A 20,368-nucleotide genomic window follows, 5' to 3' on the forward strand; every position below is an offset into this window, starting at 1 on the left:
TCATTGAAGATTACATAGTAATGAAGACACTGGATGTCCCCCACTCTAAATATTTAATTCCAACTTGGGAACTCCCCCCAGTGCCTACAAAGTACACCTCCCCTTCACACATTTGGCACCCCTTCGAGTATTATTAAAGATGTCTCATTCCAAACCCGCCCCACCCCCAACTCTCTGCAAGGGCTCAAGCTATCTGTGTCCCTGATATCACAGGGGCCAGTGCCTTGATCAATACCTGACGTGCAGTTTTTATCCCAAAGTCTATAATACTGAGTTACTCCAGCTTTTTATTTCTGTCGTCAAGTTTAAAGCACCATCTGCAGTTCCTCCCTACACTCTTTGTTACCAACGGCAGCTTTGTACAGGAGTCCATAAAAATAATTTGCTATGTTTTTCCCACTTGCAAAATTATTTTTTTCTTTACCTCACTCCCTTTCACAAGATGATTAATTTAGGTCTGATACTTCATCCTGGCTCTTACTTTCGTGATCTTTGGAACATTCTGGACTTCATTGTTGTCAGCGGAGCTCTTGTGGCCTTTGCCTTCACGTGAGTAACATCAGCTCTTTGCAGTATTCAGCTATCTGTGTTGCACCTCCCCCCCCCCCCTCCCCCCCCATGGACAGTAAAGTTACCTGTGAATGATGAATGAATGAATGAATGTATGAATGAATGTATGATTGAATGGATGAATTGAATGAATGATTGAATGAATGTATGATGAATAATGTATGAATGAATGATGAATGAATACTTTATTGTCACACGTGACAAGTCGCAGTGAAATGATTTGCTTGCATGCCCATTGTATGCAATAGTCACCACATAAAGAGCACTTAAATAAAGTTACAAGTATACCACGCCAGGTCCACCATTGTTCAGTAATCAAGAGAGAGTTAGACAGACATAGCTCTTAGGGCTAAGGGAATCAAGGGATATGATCCAGAAAGCAGGAAGGGGGTACTGAATTTGGATGATCAGCCATGATCATATTGAATGGCGGTGCTGGATCAAAGGGCCGAATGACCTACTCCTGCACCTTTTGCCTATGTTTCTATGTTCTTCCCCCCTCCACTTTCCCCTCCCTCACGGAGGCCCCCCCCATGCCGGGTCCTCGTTTACATTTACCTCTGTTGTATTCCTTGTGAGCTCTAGGCTCATTATTACTAGTGCCTCCTGCATCATACAGATGCAACTGAATTATCCAAGTCTAATCAGTTCATGCCAGGCTGCAAAATATTTTTGTGAAGTTTGGGTGCAGATTATGCCCCGGTGAATTCAGGTGTCTTGAACAAATTGCTCAAGATACACGACTCATCGACTCCACAGTTTAGCTCAAACTTAGCACACAAGGTCAGATTTGTAAACCAAATGGCCACCTTAAAATTATTACTTTAACTTGTGCTTCCTTGACCCTGCAGGAGGAGATGCATATTTTATTCAAATCTTCAGCATTTCTTTAGCCTTAAAATACTTATGCAACCCCCCCCCATCGTGCATGTGCATCTGACTTTTTCAAAAGCTTCGTCTATGTTGACGGTGAACCTGGGAATTTAGACTTAGTTCCCACTGAGGTTGATCTGAGGTACAGTAGAAAACGGAGTAAAAATAAATAACCCCTTTAATTATTTCTGCCTGGCCTAGTGCAGCTGGTTATCCATCTTCCCAGACTTCCTCCCTACAGCTATTCCAGCTATTGCCTTCATTTGACATATTGTGGAACACAGACACAGGGTATTTGGAACCTGGAACACACTGCCTGAGTGAATGGTGGAGGCAGGTACCCTAACAACCTTTAAGAAATATCTAAGCCAGCACTTAAACCACCAAGACAAAGAAGGCTCTAATCCAAGTGTTGGTAATTGGGACTAGTGTAGTTCAGCATAGACTCGGTGGGCCAAAGGGCGTGTTTCTGTGCTGTATGACTCTATGATTTGCCAAGCCATCATCCGTCAACAGGTCAGAGTAACACAAGCCCCGTGTAGAAATTAGCACCATGCTCAGTGCCACCAGCAAAGATTGGTAAAAATCTTCACGCAGACATATAGAATAGCTAACCAATTGCAGCCATTGTTTGGGCTTGCGATAAATAAAGGAATGCTGAAGATTTGAATAAAATTTGCATCTCCTTCTGCAGGGTCGAGGAAGCACAAGTCAAAGTAATCATTTTAAGATGGTCATTTGGTTTGCAAATCTGATCTTGTGTGCTGAGTTTGAGCTAAACTGCGGAGTCGATGAGGAACCACCCCGGGGCTCCATTGCTGCCAGTTTTACACAGCTGGAGGCAAGAGGCAGCTTCTGGGTAAACAGCGATCCAGTGTTATGAGATTGTTTAATATAAAAATTCAATTCCTCAGTTATGCAAGTATATTCACACACAATTTATGTGTGCCTCCAGAGGCTCTTTGCAAATATCCTGGCACCATCACATGCATCTCATAAATAAATTGCTCTGTTTAGATGAGCAGCTTGGCAATATTGTTATGAATTTCTTCATTATAAGCAACTCACAGTTTTTAGTGAAACAGTTTAATTTTGTTGGGCTTTAATGATTGGAACGCCTCCAGCTTTGTCCAAATTATTGTATTCTGCCCATGCAGCTAAAAGCTGGTGTTTAGAGGGATTGGGTTGACATTGTTCAAGCTAAATGAACAGTGTTTAGTGAAGTCACTCTGTCATTTTGTTCCTCTTTATCCTGAGTTTTGAATAATTTGGAATGTGTGTCCAAAGACACGACTTCCTAGTTGTTCTGCTAAGCGACCATTCTTATAAACATAGAAAATAGGTGCAGGAGTAGGCCATTAGGCCCTTCGAGCCTGCACCGCCATTCAATATGATCATGGCTGATCATCCAACTCAATATCCCATACCTGCCTTCTCTCCATACCCCTTGATCCCTTTAGCCACAAGGGCCACATCTAACTCCCTCTTAAATCTAGCCAATGAACTGGCCTCAAATACCTTCTGTGGCAGAGAATTCCACAGATTCACCACTCTCTGTGTAAAAAATGATTTTCTCATCTCGGTCCTAAAAGACTTCCCTCTTATCCTTAAACTGTGACCCCTTGTTCTGGACTTCCCCAACATCGGGAATAATCTTCCTGCATCTAGCCTGTCCAACCCCTTAAGAATTTTGTACGTTTCTATAAGATCCCCCCTCAATCTTCTAAATTCTAGCGTGTACAAGCCGAGTCTATTCAGTCTTTCTTCATATGAAAGTCCTGCCATCCCAGGAATCAGTCTGGTGAACCTTCTCTGTACTCCCTCTATGGCAAGAATGTCTTTCCTCGGATTAAGAGAATGTCTTTCCTCAGATTAGTGATGGGAAGAAATCAGGGGCTACATAATGTCAAAGAGCATGACAATCAGTCTCCATCCTGCTCTCGTCCTGGCGAGAAATTGGATTTGGGGGAAATCCATTTGCCCTCAGTTTTCATGTGTGAACAACATACGACGTGTGATTGGGGGCATGCGTTCAGTATTTGAGGACGCTAGAGAGCCGAGAGTGTTTTATTAACATACATCCTGAAATGGAACAATGAAATTCTTAAGGGCCTGTCCCACTGTAGGAGGTAATTCAAGCGTTCTCCCGAGTTTTCCCCTGATTCGAACTCAGAGAATGTCCGTAGCGGGTCCGTAGGAGTTCGTGGATGTCTCGTAGCGTCTCGTACGAGTAACGGTCACAGATAAACCCGTGACGTTTTTTCAACACTGTGAAAAATGTCCACGAGTAAAAAAACACTCATGATGAAAAAAATGGTTACTTTTTACTCGTACGAGCCGCTACGAGACATCCACGAACTCCTAAGGACCCGCTATGGACATTCTCCAAGTTCGAATCAGGGTAAAACTTGGGAGAACTCTTGAATTACCTCGTACAGTGGGACAGGCCCTTTTCCTGCAACAGCAGCAGCAGCCGCACAACAGGTTTGTAAATGCGGTACTCAAAAGTTAATATAATAAACAAACAGAATTTATTTTTACAATAAGTAAAAAACCCAATATAGGTTACCCAAACATAGTCTCCAGGGATGCTGCCTCGCCCACTGAGTTACTCCAGCACTTTTTTATCCTTCGGTGTAAACCAGCACCTGCAGTTCCATGTTTCTACCCTGTAAATATTTAACTTCCAAGGAATATCATCTCTTTTCATGCTGCAAGTAGTTTAGATGTTGCTTTGCAATCAAAACCTAGCAAGGAATAAAAACATCTTACTCAGTCAAGTTTGGATCGTGTGTTCACTAGTGGTATCAAATATTGCCTTCAAAAGAGAATTTTGGAAGGTACTCGAGAGAATGGTCTGTAGGGTGAGCAGGATAGAACCAGAGAATGGCACTGACGAGATTGTTCCTGCATTTACTCAATGGGCAGAATGGCCTCCATCTGTGCAAAATGATTCAACAATCCTTTGAAATATTTAAAAACAAAAATATTGTAATCAATCAAATGAAAGGTTTGAACGCTCATTGTCTTTGAGAAAAATCCCTCGAATGATCAAACTGAGGATTGGGCGGTTTGGCTGCGGTGTGAACTGTTCTGGTGCTAAGGCGCAGGCAGCTGAAGGAAGGTTGTGAGCTTGTGCTGCCTCATTGTCACAGCCAGCCGACCTTGGGTCTTTCTGGGAATTGCTTGCGAACACGTGCTGAATTTTGAGTAGATCTCATGCATATTCTGTGAGGTCAACCCTCCACGACCCTAGTGAATCTCGGGTGAAGGACACAAAGTTGTTTTCCCCATCATTTTGGGTTGTGTTCAAACTCAAATGAAAAGCACAGTGTTCCCAGCCAAAGTATCGCACAATCCCAAAAGTAATTAACTCCCTCACTAACAATTAAAGAAATCAATGTTTAATCATTTTTTAATCTGTTCCTTCCTGACTTGTAACTGATTGTTTCTTTTTTCCTTTCGTTCCTCAATGCCGGTGGTGCGAGAACAGGAGTTTTCTCGGGTAAGGATATATTTTAAGTCTATGTTAATGTTAACATAGGTGTGACCACTGTGAGTTAATGAGCAAACAATTGCACACATACGTTTAATGCTTAAAAAAATCATTTTTCACACTGCAGTTCAACAGCACAGAGTCTACATATGCTCGCAAGTTCATTAGTCAATGTGAGATGAGATCTGGTGTACACAGTGCTGTTCGGAATGTGTGAGCTCTTTGGGAATTTAAAATACCATAATTAAATAGTGCATTGGTCATCTGAATTCATCTGATCTCTTATTTATTTTTTATTATTCTATTACTATATTTATTATTATTACATGAAATTATGTATATAGAATAATACATAGATACTTGGACAATAGGTGCAGTAGTAGGCCCTTCGAGCCAGCACCGCCATTCAATGTGATTATGGCTGATCATCCACAATCAGTACCCCGTTCCTGCCTTCTCCACATATCCTTTGATTCCGTTAGCTCTATCTATAGTAACTCTCTTTTAAATGCATCCAGTGAATTGGCCTCCACTGCCTTCTGAGGCAGAGAATTCCACAAATTCACAACTCTGTGTGAAAAGGTTTTTCCTCATCTCCGTTCTAAATGGCCTACCCCTTATTCTTAAACTGTGTCCCCTGGTTCTGGACTCCCCCAAAATCGGGAACATGTTTCCTGCATCTAGCGTGTCCAATCCATTAATAATTTTATATGTTTCTAGAAGATATCCTCTCATCCTTCTAAATTCCAGTGAACACAAGCCCAGTCGCTCCATTCTTTCATCATATGACAGTCCTGTCATCCCGGGAATTAACCTCGTGAACCTACGCTGCACTCCCTCAATAGCAAGAATGTCCTTCGTCAAATAATGTCAATAAACACCAAAATACAGGTTTTGGAAACATTTTGGACGTTTTAATATTGATTTTTCAACACCAGTACAGTAGAACTAATGGGAAATCAATTTAAAGCACTTCACATTTGCATTATTTCCTTTTTAAAAAAATCAGTTTCAAATAAAATCATTGTATATTATACTTGTTAATTTTTAAACTTTCTTCATTTCATGATGGCCAAAGCAGGCGGAATGATAGATTGTATGTTGGATCCATTTCAATGTATATTGTATGAAGATGGAATATATTATCCAATGGAAGGAATTTGTTGCGAAGTGTTTTTCATGGAATCTGAATCTGTGGCTGGTAAAGCTGCTGCTTTACAAGTCCAGTAAACCGGGTTCAATCCTGTCTGTGTGGAGTCTGCACATTCTCCCTGTGAACTCGTGGGTTTATGCTGGGTACTCCAGTTTCCTCCTGAATTTGAACATATGTGCATTGGTTGGTCAATTGGCCTCTCTCTCTCTCTCTCTCTCTCTCTCTCTCTCTCTCTCCCTCTCTTTTTTTTTCTTTCAAAGACTTTATTCGACACAGCAAAAAGATACAACACATCAAATCACAAACAAAAAATTACACTATATCAAGTATCATTATAATACAACGTTGCATTCATTGTTCATAATACTCTCAACCCCATGCGGTGACCAGCGCCCACGGAAGGCCTCCAGAGTCCTCGTGGACACCACGTGTTCCCTCTCCATGGACTCTCTCTCTCTCTCTTTTTTACAGAGAATAATCTGAGATCTGTTATCTTACTTGGATTTAAATTTCAAAATTAATTCTTCTCCACTGCACAGTTTCTAGTCAATAAGTGACCTTTCAAAGGTGAAGTCTACTTTACTGTATCATTATCTATGTTTCTTCACCAATGTATTTACTGGTCAATACACAATTCTATCGTCGGTCTGGTTAAGGCAATCTATTGCTACCTATTAAACTTTGCTTTTGTTTATATTTGCCCGAATATTGCAGCAGAATTAACAGTGCTCAGCACTATTTGTGCACAAATCAGCAACAGCTCAAGGCAAAGAGATACAGTGTACCTCCTGAATTATAGATCATTAATTTTCTGACCAAATTCAGTAGGGTAGCATCTTGTTTAAATTACTCAACTGCATATGCCTGGAGGATGGATACAGGCACTTGCATTTGAATCCCACCATGACAGCTGTGGGCCATGAATTCAAGTTCCTAAATAAATCTGGAATTAAATTGCTTGCATCAGCCATGGTTGCTTTCCCTCTCTCCCCATCCCCTCCGCATTCCCAGTTCTCCCACCAGTCTTACTGTCCCCAACTACATTCTATCTCTGTCCCGCCCATTCCCCTGACATCAGTCTGATGAAGGGTCTCGACCCGAAACGTCGCCCATTCTTTCTCCCCAGAGATGCCGCCTGTCCCGCTGCGTTTCTCCAGCTTTTTGTGATTACCATGTAACAATTGGATTGTTGCAAATCCCCATACGGTCCCCACTGATGTCCTTTTCGGTGGGTATCTGCTATCCTTACCCAGTCTGGAGAGTGACACACAGTGCTGGAGTCAATGAACTCAGCAGGTTGGGCAACATCTCTGGAGAAAAGGAATAGGTGATGTTTCGGGTCGGAACCGGAGGGCGAGAAAAGGCCACAACAAATATTGTAACTCCCACTCCCATACTGATCGTTCTGTCCTGGGCCTCCTCCACTGTCAGAGTGAGGCCACATGCAAATTGGAGGAACAGCACCTCATATTTCTCTTGGGCAGCTTACAACCCAGCGATATGAACGTTAATTTCTCTAATTACGCAGTTGTACAGGGTCTTGGTGCAGTTGTACAGGGTCTTGGTGCAGTTGTACAGGGTCTTGGTGAGACCACACCTGGAGTATTGCGTACAGTTTTGGTCTCCAAATCTGAGGAAGGACATTATTGCCATAGAGGGAGTGCAGAGACGGTTCACCAGACTGATTCCTGGGATGTCAGGACTGTCTTATGAAGAAAGACTGGATAGACTTGGTTTATACTCTCTAGAATTTAGAAGATTGAGAGGGGATCTTATAGAAACTTACAAAATTCTTAAGGGGTTGGACAGGCTAGATGCAGGAAGATTGTTCCCGATGTTAGGGAAGTCCAGGACAAGGGGTCACAGCTTAAGGATAAAGGGGAAATCCTTTAAACCCGAGATGAGAAGAACTTTTTTCATGCAGAGAGTGGTGAATCTCTGGAACTCTCTGCCACAGAGGGTAGTTGAGGCCACTTCATTGGCTATATTTAAGAGGGAGTTAGATGTGGCCCTTGTGGCTAAGGGGATCAGGGGGTATGGAGAGAAGGCAGGTACGGGATACTGAGTTGGATGATCAGCCATGATCATATTGAATGGCGGTGCAGGCTCGAAGGGCCGAATGGCCTACTCCTGCACCTAATTTCTATGTTTCTATGTTTCTAATTTCAAATAACTCCTGCATTCAATCCCCTCCCCTCTCCTTCCCTTCCCTCCCCAACTCTGGTCATCCTACCAGTTCCACTGATCACATCCTTCTATCCCTCTCGTTACCACATCTTCTCCAGGCAACAACGGGCAATTGTGGGTTCCATTCAGACAAGCGCCTGTAGTAAAGATTGAACCCGGATCGCTGGCGCTGTAAGGCAGTAGCTCTACCGCCACGCCACTGTGCTGCCCCTAAACGGTTCCGATTCTATATCCTATCCGTGTCTCTCCTAATTATATATACTTCAATCAGGCCTCCCCACAACCTCTGGTGTTCCAGAGGAAAGTAATCCAGATCTGTCCAACCACTCCCTGTAGCTAACGTTCCCTAATTCAAGCATCATTCCACCCTTTCCATAGCCTCCGTATCCTTCCTGTAATGGGGCGACCAGAACTGCACACAATACACCAAATCCGGCCTCACCAAAGTCCTATAAAGCTGCATCATAACCTCCTTATTCTTATGCTCAATGCCCCAACCTAGGAACGCAAGCATACCTACCATATGCCTTCTTTACCAAACGTGCTGAATATAAACTTAGTGATTGCTTATGAAACACACCAAACAAAATGATATCTGGTGATTAACTGTTTGTGTTACTTTTTAGCATAATATTAATTGTCAATAAATGATGATCAACCAGATTTGCCCAGGAAATGAACAATTAAACCTGTTCATTTCATGCTTTTGTGTGAATTGGTGTTTCATGATTGGGGGAAAAATGCATTTTATTAGAAGGACATCTGAATCACTGACCACAAGAAGAAAGAAATTGAAACAGTTCAGTGTAATTGAGTCAATCACAATCCAGCAGCAGCGTCATTAAATTAGCTTTACTGAGTTAGCTCCGAAGGCTTGGATTATGGATTTAGTGACCTGAATTCCAATCTCGCCATGGAAGCAGGGAATATAATTTCGGGTATTTATGCATGTTCTTGGTAGTATTAATGTAGTATTAATATTGGTGACTATGATACTACTGCATTAACATGAAAATCCAACTGATTCACAAAGGTCAGTAAAACATGGATGAGTAAAGCTCAGGAACACACCTTCAGCATATTATCGTTTTTTTGAGATAATGACTAAGAAAGTTGATGTAGATGATATCTGCATGGGCTTCAGCAAGGCTTTGGACATGGTCGCACACTGTAGTCTGGTCCATATAGGGAACATCAGATCCAAGGAAAAGAAACAAAGTGCTGGAGTAACTCAGCGGGTCAGGCAGCATCTCTGGAGAACATGGATAGGTGACGTTTCAGATTGGGACTAAGAGTCCTATCCATGTTCACCTATTCATCCATGTTACCTAACCATGTCCTCCAGGGATGCTGTCCAACCCACTGAGTTACTCCAGCATTTTGTGTCTTTATTTCTGCAAACCAATCTCTGCAGTTCCTTGTTTCCACAAAGGATATAATGAGGCGACTTCTTCAGATGCACTTCGAGGACTGAGAAAGGAAATGTATCCAAAATTGGCCCGGGGGATGGGAAGGCAGAGGGCAGTGGTGAAGGTTGTTGGTTTTGACTCGATACCTGTACTGTGTGGTGTACTGCAGGGATCAGTACTTGCAAAGCTCTGAGCTCGAAACGTGATAGAATTATCATGCGGGCATTTCTATTCCAGTTTTAATTATTAGACTTACTAATGCTTTGGTACTTCTGATTGAAATCCTTCAAAAATCAAGTGTGTGTCGAAGAGCAGTGGGTGAATTTTAAGTGTGAGGCTATAAAATGAATAGTTTATTATCAGAATATGCATTCTAAAATGATGGCTGCCCTTCTAGCTGAAAGCTGGATGATCATGAGTTCACCTTACGAGTAGGCGCTCAGCGCTTCAGTACTTAAATCACTGAGTATGTGTTATTGATCTTAATGGCTGCCTCAGTATGTTTACAACTGATGTACAAGGTTACATATTTACTGGAGTCCTTCGACTTTTCAATACTTCTCAATCCTAACATAACACAGGCTAACAATCTATTGTTTGACATTCCCTCCCTGATCCTTTCCACCTTAAAGAAAATAAGACACAAAGTACTGGGCTAGTCAGGCAGCACCCCTGGAGAACATGGACAGGTGACGTTTTAGGTTGGGAACCTTCTTATGTGGTGGGTCTATCCATGTTCTCCAGGATGCTGCCTGACCCATTGAATTGCTCCAGCACTCTGTGTCTGTTTTTTTTCTAAGCCATTTTGTAAGGATCTCGCTTTACTTACATTTAGAGGGGATATAAAGAAAAATTATTGTCAGCAGGTAATAATGGAAATCTGGAATGAGAGGATGGTGGAGTCAGAAACTCTCAGAGTGTTTTAAGAAATGTCTAAGCCCCATGTATCACCAAGGCATAAAGGGCTATGGATCAAGTGTTTGCTGAGGAGTAACTGCAATCTCTTGTGTCTCCAGGTTTCTGAGTAATGTGTATTTAAGGAGCGAGAAAGAGAGAGAGAGAGAGAGATGAAGGGCCCAGGCCAGAGAATATATATACGAGCTAATGCACTGGCTCCGTGAACTTGAGCTGCCTGACCTTTGTTCCTGTTGTTTTATTGTGGGTGATCAGAAAGAGTATCATTCTTTTCCCTCTGAGTATTTTAGCTGCCTTGCAAAGAGCTGTATTTTAGTTTAAACTTCAGATATCCATGAGCAATTGCTGTGTCAAACTATTAGTTTTTTTTTGTTTAAGAAGGAATTGCAGATACTGGAAAATCGAAGGTAGACAAAAATGCTGGAGAAACTCAGCGGGTGAGGCAGCATCTATGGAGCGAAGGAAATAGGCAACGTTTCGGGCCGAAACCCTTCTTCAGACTCCAAAGGAAATAGGCAACATTGCCTATTTCCTTTGCTCCATAGATGCTGCCTCACCTGCTGAGTTTCTCCAGCATTTTTGTCTATTAGATTTTTTTGTTACCCAGCTTTTTTTTAAAAACAGAAGTCTGCGGATGCCAAGTCAATGGATAATTTTATGGCAGTTAGATAGATTCTTGATTAGTACAGGTGTCCGGGGTTATGGGGCGAAGGCAGGAGAATGGGGTTAAGACAGGAAAGGATAGGTTAGCCATGATTGAATGGCGGAGTAGACTTGATGGGCTGAAAAGCCACATTCTGCTCCTGTCACATATGAATTGAGGTTCTATCTCTGCGTGGAAAACATCCCCACACCCAAACCCCCCCCTACGATCCTGTAGACCAGTCGGCACCAGACGTTGGAACAGATCACAGCGGTATGTCTGGGTGGTAAATAAGGATCAGGGTGTACCAGAATAGTGGCTGCCAGAACCTGCTCCATGTGAGGTGGAATGATGCAGAGATGTAGCACCAGGTCTGAATGATTTAGGATTCATTGAGATTGAATGATTATTTAGCATTAGGGATGATTTCAGGGCCTGACAGTAGCGAGTTTGGACCCGAGTGGCTGTTGCCGTGGGGTCGGGTACTTTTCGGCGCCTCCGTTTATAATATCTGTACTCATCAGAACCCTAACCCTAACTCTGACCCTGACTCTGACCCTGACCCTAACCCTAACACCCGAAACCCCAACTCTAACACCCGAAACCGTAACCCTAACACCCCGAAAAGGCAAAACGGTGGTGCCTAAACAGCGGCGCCGAATGGTACCATTCCGGTTGTTGTGTATTATCTTTGGTATCTCACACGCATGGTGACATACTTGGAGCACAAAGTGACTGGTATAAACTAAATGTTCACAAGTGATTGGAGCAGAATTAGGCCATTCGGCCCATCAAGTGTACTCCGCCTTTCAATCATGGCTGATCTATCTTTCCCTTCTAACCCCATTCTTCTGCCTTCTCCCCATAACCCATGATATCCTCGGTATCATCCACCTGCCTCCGCTGACATTGATTTCCTGCATTTGTGTTTGTACAACTCATATGCAACAGACCTCCACTCACTAAAGTTTTTAGTGGAAAACAGCAGTATGTGTTTATGAGTTGTTTTTGCCGTGTTCTGTTGCCTTCAGAAGGCCGGGCATATCTCACATCTCCGTCTCACACACCAAGGCTTGCGGAACGAGGGGTCTTGGTGCCTGAGATCGACACAAAGTGCTGGAGTAATCCAGCGTGTCTGGCAGCATCTCTGGAGATGAAGGATGAATGACGTTTCAGGTCGGGGCCCTTCTACAGACTGCAGTGATACAACAAGGGGAGACTGCTCTTCCCTTGTTCTATCACTAACCCCCTCTATATACTCAATTTCTTCACTTGTGGGTTCTAAGTGTGATTATCCTCTAGTTTATTCCTGTTACAGACATTTGAATTCTAATCCATGTAAAACCCTTGCAATACCATCTCCACTTCACGTTGAGTTCCCGGGGAGTCTGTGCATTGCAACAGGCCTGGCTATGCAGCACAAGTGTGTTCAGTTACTTTGTGTTCCATGATGGTTAACTCTGACCCTTTATTCGTCAGTGGAACCAAAGGGAAGGACCTCAACACCATCAAGTCGCTGCGGGTTCTCCGGGTCCTACGGCCACTGAAGACCATCAAACGTCTGCCTAAGTTGAAGGTACTGACTTCTACAATTATTGTGCTTTTGCAGAGATATCAACCTGCTGGTAAAATCACAATAAAGTGCGAATACTTCCTTCCTACAGTAGTTACCACAGTCTGGAAAGCCACCTCCTTGTTTTTTTTGTCACCTTGTTTTCATTCCACAAATATATGAAGTTGAAGATAGGCGCAAAATGCTGGAGTACCTCAGCGGGACAGGAAGCATCTCTGGAGAAAAGAAATGTGTGATTTTGCAGGTCGAGACAACTTCTCTTGACCCAAAACGTCACCCATTCCTTCTCTCCAGAGATGCTGCCTGCCCGCTGAGTTGCTCCAGCTTTTTGCGTCTGTCTTCAGTTTAAACCAGCATCTGCAGTTCCTTCCTACACGATATAAGAAGCTGGGTTTTTCTCAAATTCAGGCTACATTTCTATTTCATTGGGCACCTCCTTCACAGCCTATGGATGGCAGAGAATAGTACCCATTCTGTTAGCAGCTGAGCTAAATAATTCACACTCCGCAAAAACAAGATATCAATCCACCCTTTTCAAAATATCTGTAACCCACTCTCCAGAATGATCTATGAATGAGATTGCCTGCTCTGCGGGGCCACAAATGTCGAATAATAAAGTGTTGTTAAGTTATTGATAGCCAGAACAATTTAGGCATTCAAGGTATAACGAGAGTGAGTAAAGACCCAATGATGTTCCCTAAGAATTCCTTCAGAATGTTCCCTAACATAAAGATGGAACTATCTATTGCCCATTCCTCAGAGAGCACTGTCTGTAAACTTGGGTCCATTAACCTAACGATAATCACACCAGATATCGACTTTCCTTAATCAAAACAGCAATTAATTTAATCTTGTTTACGATTTTTTTTCGTTAGCATCTGACTCAATGCGTGTTTCCTTCAGGCTGTCTTTGACTGTGTGGTGAACTCCCTGAAGAATGTCCTGAACATCCTCATCGTTTATATGCTCTTCATGTTCATCTTTGCTGTCATTGCCGTGCAGCTCTTCAAGGGTAAATTCTTCTACTGCACTGACGAGTCCAAGGATTTGGAAAAGGATTGCAGGTGAGACGTGACAAACTGGAATGAGAGGGAAGATCGGGAAGCAATTTTTGCACAATATTCTCCCTCGGATAGTTCAATGATTCAATGGTTCTATGTTTAAGAAAGAACTGCAGATGCTGGAAAAACTCAGCGGGTGAGGCAGCATCCATGGAACGAAGAAATAGGTGACATTTCGGGTCGAGACCTTTCTTCAGACTGAAGAAGGGTCTCGACCCGAAACGCCTCCTATTTCTTAGCTCCATAGATGCTGCCTCACCCGCTGAGTTTCTCCAGCATTTTTGTCTACCAATGGTTCTTTGTTGTCACTTACGCACTGCACAGTGAAATTCTTATTGCCTAGCTCACGCGTGCCCGAGTTGCCACATTTTAGCACCATATACAGGATCAATAAAACTGAATGAAAGTCACTTTGTGAATTATTAGATACACATGAGGTTGACACCAGGACCGGTTATGGTTAGTGACAGTAGCAGTTATGTCACCTCAATACTATTTAGCGAGTAGCACAAGGCACACCAAAGCACAACGATGTAACAGCATTGTGTGTGTAAATCCAGTGGATATTACAGCGTTGATGAACGGTACAGAAACATCCTCTCGGTCCACTATACCCATATGGACTATGATGCCTCAGATCACTTGCCTGTATTAATATGATATCACTTTCTGCCTTGCTCATGTACCTGTCCAGATGCTTCTTAAATGTCGCTATTATTCCTGCTTCCACCACCGCCTCTGGCTGCTCATTTCAGATTCACTCTTTGTGTGAAAACATTATCTCTCACAGCCTCTTCAAACCTCATCTTAAACCTGTGCCCTCTACTTTTAGCCGTATCATGGACAACCGACTCAGGCTGGCTAACCCACCTGCGTCTCCCATAATTTTACAAACCTCTTCTTAGAGTCAGAGTTATACGGCATGGAAACTAGCCCTGTGGGCCACCTCATCAAAGCTGACCATGTTGACCACCTATGTTTGTCCCAGTTGCCTGCCTTTGCCCTAAATCTCCCCAAACCCTTCTATTTAAAATGCCTATTAATCGTATCCACCTTCACCACTTCTTCTGGCAACTCATTCCACATTCCCCCGCTCTCTATGTGAAAAACCAGTCCCTCTGTCCCTTTTAAATCTTTCTCCTCCCTCCTGAAAACTATGCCATCTAGTTTTAGACTCCACTACTCTGTGAAAAAGACTGTGGCCATTCACCTTATCTATACCTTTCATGATTTTATATGCCTCTATAAAGTAAATCTTCAGCCTCCTAAGCTACAGGAAAATATGTCCTAACCCATCTCTCGCCTAAAGCCCCCTTATCTCAGTGACATCCTCGTAAATATTTTTTGTGCCCTTTCCAGCTTAAGTGATAGGAGCAGAATGAGGCCATTCTGCCCATCATGTCTATGCCATTCAAACATGGCTGATCTATCTCTCCCTCCTAACCTTATTATCCTACCTTCACCCCATAACCTCTGACACCCGTACAAATCAAGAATGTATCTATCTCTGCTATTAAAATATCAATTGACAGCCTCCACAGCCTTTTGTGGCAAAGAATTCCACAGATTCACCACCCTCTGACTGAAGAAATTCCTCTTCATCTCCTTCCAAAAGGAACGTCCTTCAATTCTGAGGCTATGACCTCTAGTCCTAGACTGTCTTAGACTTAGTGACACGCTTCTATAAGTTGGGTGATCTGAACTGCACACAATACCCCAAATGTAGCCTGATCAGTGATTCGTACAGTTGTAACATGATGTCCCACCTCCTGTACTCAATGAGTGAAGAAGGCAAGTATTTCCAACGCCTTCCCCGCCCTGAGAATCCGAAAATTGCATCACACTTTCAGGAAACTACATTACATCCAGGTCACTCTATTCAACAACATTCTACAGGCGCGTCCATTTGCTGTGCGAGTTATTTTCTATTTTAACTTACCAAAGTGCTTCTCCAGTTCTATCTGTTATTCCTTGACACCCTTCCCAGCTCTCTAGCATTTCCCTCTTGTCACAAAGAATTATAAAGTGGAAGTATTCACATTCCGCCGTTACTTTGCAGGGGTCAATATCTCGTTTATGACAACGATGATATTGAGGCAGAACCTCGAGAATGGAGGAAATATGATTTCCACTACGATAATGTGCTGTGGGCCCTGCTAACACTATTCACAGTGTCGACTGGCGAAGGGTGGCCAACGTGAGTATCCAGCGTTAGATTTTACTGCAATGGTCGTTGGAGATCATTGAGGGCAAAATACAGTACACTGGCATCAGCCACATCATTGTCTGGTTGTGTTGCTCTGGTTGTAAATGGAACCTAATGCACAAGAACAAGGATAACTGGTGACCTGAGCTGACTTTCATACCACGAGTGCCTCAGAAAAGTTACTTCTGTGGTGTGTTAAAATATACAAGGGTGGAAGTCTTTTTTTTTCAATGTTTCATTTGACACAACAAAACAAAAAAGAGAAAGAAAAGAAACAAACAAAAGGCAACAGGAAAAAGCCGCCAGACATAACAGTATTGGCGCAATCCACATGGTGCTACACAGTCAGGTATTGCAAGAGCACAAGAGCACAGGACTACATCACTACAGATAATATGAAATGATGAAATTATTGGTATTTGAGGTGGTTGATAAATGGTCCCCAAACACTGAAAACGTTGTTGGGTATCTTGGAGTTGTAGAAGCATATCCTTTCCATCTGTATGACTATTATCATTTCATTGAGCCATTTTCGAAGCGGGGGATGTGGATTATTTACAGTCTGTTTGGATCATTTTCTTGGCTGCCACCATACCAAGCATCAGTGCTTGTTGTTCTTCAGACGTGAAGTACAAAGCAGTCTCTGAGCATCCAAAAAGTGCCAGTTCTGGATCAGGGGGAATATCTTTTCCATAGACCCCAGAGAACCACTTAAATATTTCAGACCAGTATCTTTGTATATGAGGACAGAGCCAAAAAATATGTGTTAAAGAACCATCTGCACCTTTGCACCTGTCACATAATGGAGAAATAGCTGGGTAGATTCAATGTAATTTGGTCTTTGAGTAATGGAGTCTATGGATGACTTTAAACTGAATCAGTTTATACCTGACATTGATCGAACAAGTTTGGATTCTGGTCAAACCTTCATTCCAAATGTCATCAGGCATCTCAAAATTCAGCTCAGTAGACCAGGCTTCTTTCAGATGGGTGGGTGGACGTGTTTTAATGAGAGACTGCAGACGATTAATTGATGGAATGGATTGGAATGGAATACTTTATTGTCACATGTGACGTCACAGTGAAATTCTTTGCTTGCATGCCCAAGGTATGTAAATAGTCACCACATAAACGGCATGGACTAAGTTACAAAGTACCCACACTGGCTCCTCCTTTGTTTATACCCCCACCCACACACCCCGCTTCACGCTAGTTCCCCCACACCCTGGCTTTCCATTGTTCTTCCCTCCCGCCTCCACTCCCTCACGGGGCCCCGCCCACGATGATAAACGAGGCAGAAGGATTAGGTTAACAATTTGTGCCAAGGACTATTTTATGTCTACCAAATATTCTGACATAATGAACACTTGGCCCCCACTGCCTTTGTGTTGGCGACATAATTGTCAGAAAATGTCCCAAGAAAGTGTAGTCACGGTGGCGCAGCGGTAGAGTTGCTGCCTTACAGCGAATGCAGAGCCAGAGACCCGGGCTCGATCCCGACTGCGGGTGCTGTCTGTACCAAGTTTGTACGTTCTCCCCGTGACCTGTGTGGGTTTTCTCCAAGATCTTCGGTTGCCTCCCACACTCCAAAGACATACAGGTTTGTGGGTTAATTGGCTTGGTAGATGTAAAAATTGTCCCTAGTGGGTGTTGGATATTGTTAATGTGCGGGGATCGCTGGTCGGCGCCGACCCAATGGGCCGAAGGACCTGTTTCTGCACTTTATCTCTAAACTAAACTAAACTAAACTAAAAGGAGAAGAGATCCAGTGCCCAAATCACAAAAGGTTAGCAGGCAGGGCCAAGTAGTTGAGAAGCCAAAGGGCATTTTGGTCTTTATTGCAAAGGGTTGGAGTTTAGAAAAAGGAATGTTTTGTTTCAATTGAATAGGGTGTTGGTGAGATTACACCTCATGTAACACACGTAGTTTGGGTCTTTTTGACGAAGGAACGATTAGATGCAGCCCAGAGGAGATTCAGCAGACTAATCCCTGAGATGCGAGGAATGGCCTGTCAGGAGAGGCTGAACAGGTTGGGTTTGTATTTCATGCAGTTGAGAAGAATGAGGGGTGACCTCATTGAAACATACAACGTATTGAGTATCAGAGTCAGGAAGTCATGTTGCAGCTTCATAAAACGTTGCTTAGGCTGCATATGGAGTATTGTGTGCAGTTCTGGTGGCCCCATTATAGGAAGGACGTGGAGGCTGTGGAGAAGGTGCAGAAGAGGTTTACCTGAATGATGCCTGGATCAGAGGGTATTAGTTATCAGGAGAAGTTGGACAAACTTGTACCGTTTTCTTTGGAACTTTGGAGGTGGAGGGAAGACCTGATAGAAGTATATAAAATGATGAGAGGCATGGATAGGGTAAACAGTCATAACCTCTTTCCCAGCAAGGGAAAAACCAGAGGGCACAGCTTTAAGGTGAGAAGGAGTATGTTCAGAGGAGATGCGTAAGGCAAATTAATTTTTACACATAAATGCTGGGTGCCAGGAATGTGCTGCCAACAGATGATGGAAGTAGATACGATAGTTGCGTTTAAGAGTAGTTTAGATAGGCATATGGATATGTGAAGAATAGAAGGATATAGTCAAGTCAAGTCAAGTCACATTTATTTATATAGCACATTTAAAAAACAACTCTCGTTGGCCAAAGTGCTTTACATTTGTTATAAGAACAGTATAAACAAACAAACTACATACATATATACATATAGCCCTCACTCAGTGGACGTCAGGAAAGGCTTGGGAGTATAGATAAGTTTTTAGTCTTGACTTAAAGGAGTCGATGGAGGGAGGTTCTGATGGGAAGGGGGATGCTGTTCCACAGTCTAGGGGCTGCACCCGCAAAGGCGCGGTCACCCCTAAGCTTATGCCTAGACCGCGGGATATTCAGCAGTCCCAAGTCGGCCGATCTGAGAGACAAGTTTAACTTTTAGTTTAGTTTATTATCACGTGTACTGAGGAACAGTAAAAAGCTTTTGTAGCATGCTGAACATTCAGCGGAAAGGCAATACAAGATTACAACTGAGTCACTCACAGTGTCCCGATATATGATAAAGGGAATAAAGTGAACAACATTCAGTGTGAGATAAAGCCAGTAAAGTCTGATCAAAGATAGTCTGAGGGTCTCAAATGAGATTGATAGCATCTCAGGACTGCTCTCGAGTTGTGGTCGGCATCTAGTTGGCATCACACTCAGCACAGATGTCAGTTTAGGGTTTGCTGGATGTTGGTGGCTTGAGGTGATATTCACTTCCTGTTTATTAATTTGTGGGCCGAAGAGCCAGTGCTGTACTGTTCTATGTTCTAAGCAGGCAGGTCGAGAAGTCTATGCTGGTGTGAGAATCACAAGTGAGCATACATGGTTACTAGATACAGTTCCAGTCATTTAAAGCCAAGCTGTGTAGAAATGTATTCTCCTGCGGGTGGTGAATCGCTAGAGTCTTCCACCCCAGAGAATTGTGAAGGTTGAATCATTGGAAGTATTTAAAGTGGAGGTAAATACATTTATCACGATTGTTGTATTAAGGTCTCAGATCTGATGCATTGTAGAAAGGATCAAACATGATCATATTGGATGGACGAGCAGGCTTGGAGAGCCTCGTTGCCAACTCTTGTTCATATTTTCTTGCATTCGATAAATGCTCATATGGTTTCAACGGTCTTCTTGCTAAATGGAACGTACAGCCAATGTCTTCTGTCTTATCTATAAGGAGCTGACACTATCTAGGAGAAAGCTTTATCTATTTTGAAGCAAATCTCATTGTTTTTCAGCTGAATTTCTTGATGGTTTCTCCAGGGCCATTTGAAACCCTCTCAGCTGGTGAATTATAAATGTGACTGCAGGAAATAGTGAGCACAGGGTGGATGGAAGAAGCCCCAGGCATCGGATAGAAAGCAAGAAATATATTTGTTTAAAAATTAGCAGCATTTCTTATGTTTTCTCAGAATGTTTATTTTTAAAGATTCGACCCTACGATCTTCCGCTAAGTCAAAAATAAGACTAGTTTTGCTGCTGTACTCGCTCGTTCATGAGGAGAAGGGTGGGATGGGAATGTAGTGGAGGGATTTGTAATATTACAGAGGAGCCTTGAATGTTCTTGTTGCTCGGGGGCTCAAAGTCATCATTTGTGTCAAGCTATGGAGCTGGAAACCCAGCTTGGAATGAATTAATGATCCCAAACGCAAGCGCTACACCTCTGCAGCTGACAGGAAGCGTGGGGGAGTAAACAGAGTTGGAACATTCCCAGGGAGAGAATGGTTTTGCAACGGATCTTGGGT

At 43.0% G+C, this 20,368-nt stretch overlaps 1 protein-coding gene across 1 annotated transcript in view; it reads left to right on the forward strand.

Annotated features, from left to right (window-relative positions):
- The window catches only part of cacna1ba (calcium channel, voltage-dependent, N type, alpha 1B subunit, a), a 494,356-nt gene that overhangs the window by 399,355 nt on the left and 74,633 nt on the right, over positions 1 to 20,368 (forward strand). The window contains exons 28-32 of the mRNA XM_055659954.1: positions 443 to 549; positions 4,937 to 4,948; positions 12,726 to 12,822; positions 13,723 to 13,883; positions 15,940 to 16,077. Of these exons, the coding sequence (XP_055515929.1) occupies positions 443 to 549; positions 4,937 to 4,948; positions 12,726 to 12,822; positions 13,723 to 13,883; positions 15,940 to 16,077 (515 nt within the window). The remainder of the gene's footprint in view (positions 1 to 442; positions 550 to 4,936; positions 4,949 to 12,725; positions 12,823 to 13,722; positions 13,884 to 15,939; positions 16,078 to 20,368) is intronic.

This window comes from Leucoraja erinacea, chromosome 31, assembly GCF_028641065.1.
Source record: "Leucoraja erinacea ecotype New England chromosome 31, Leri_hhj_1, whole genome shotgun sequence".
NCBI classification, from domain to species: domain Eukaryota; kingdom Metazoa; phylum Chordata; class Chondrichthyes; order Rajiformes; family Rajidae; genus Leucoraja; species Leucoraja erinaceus.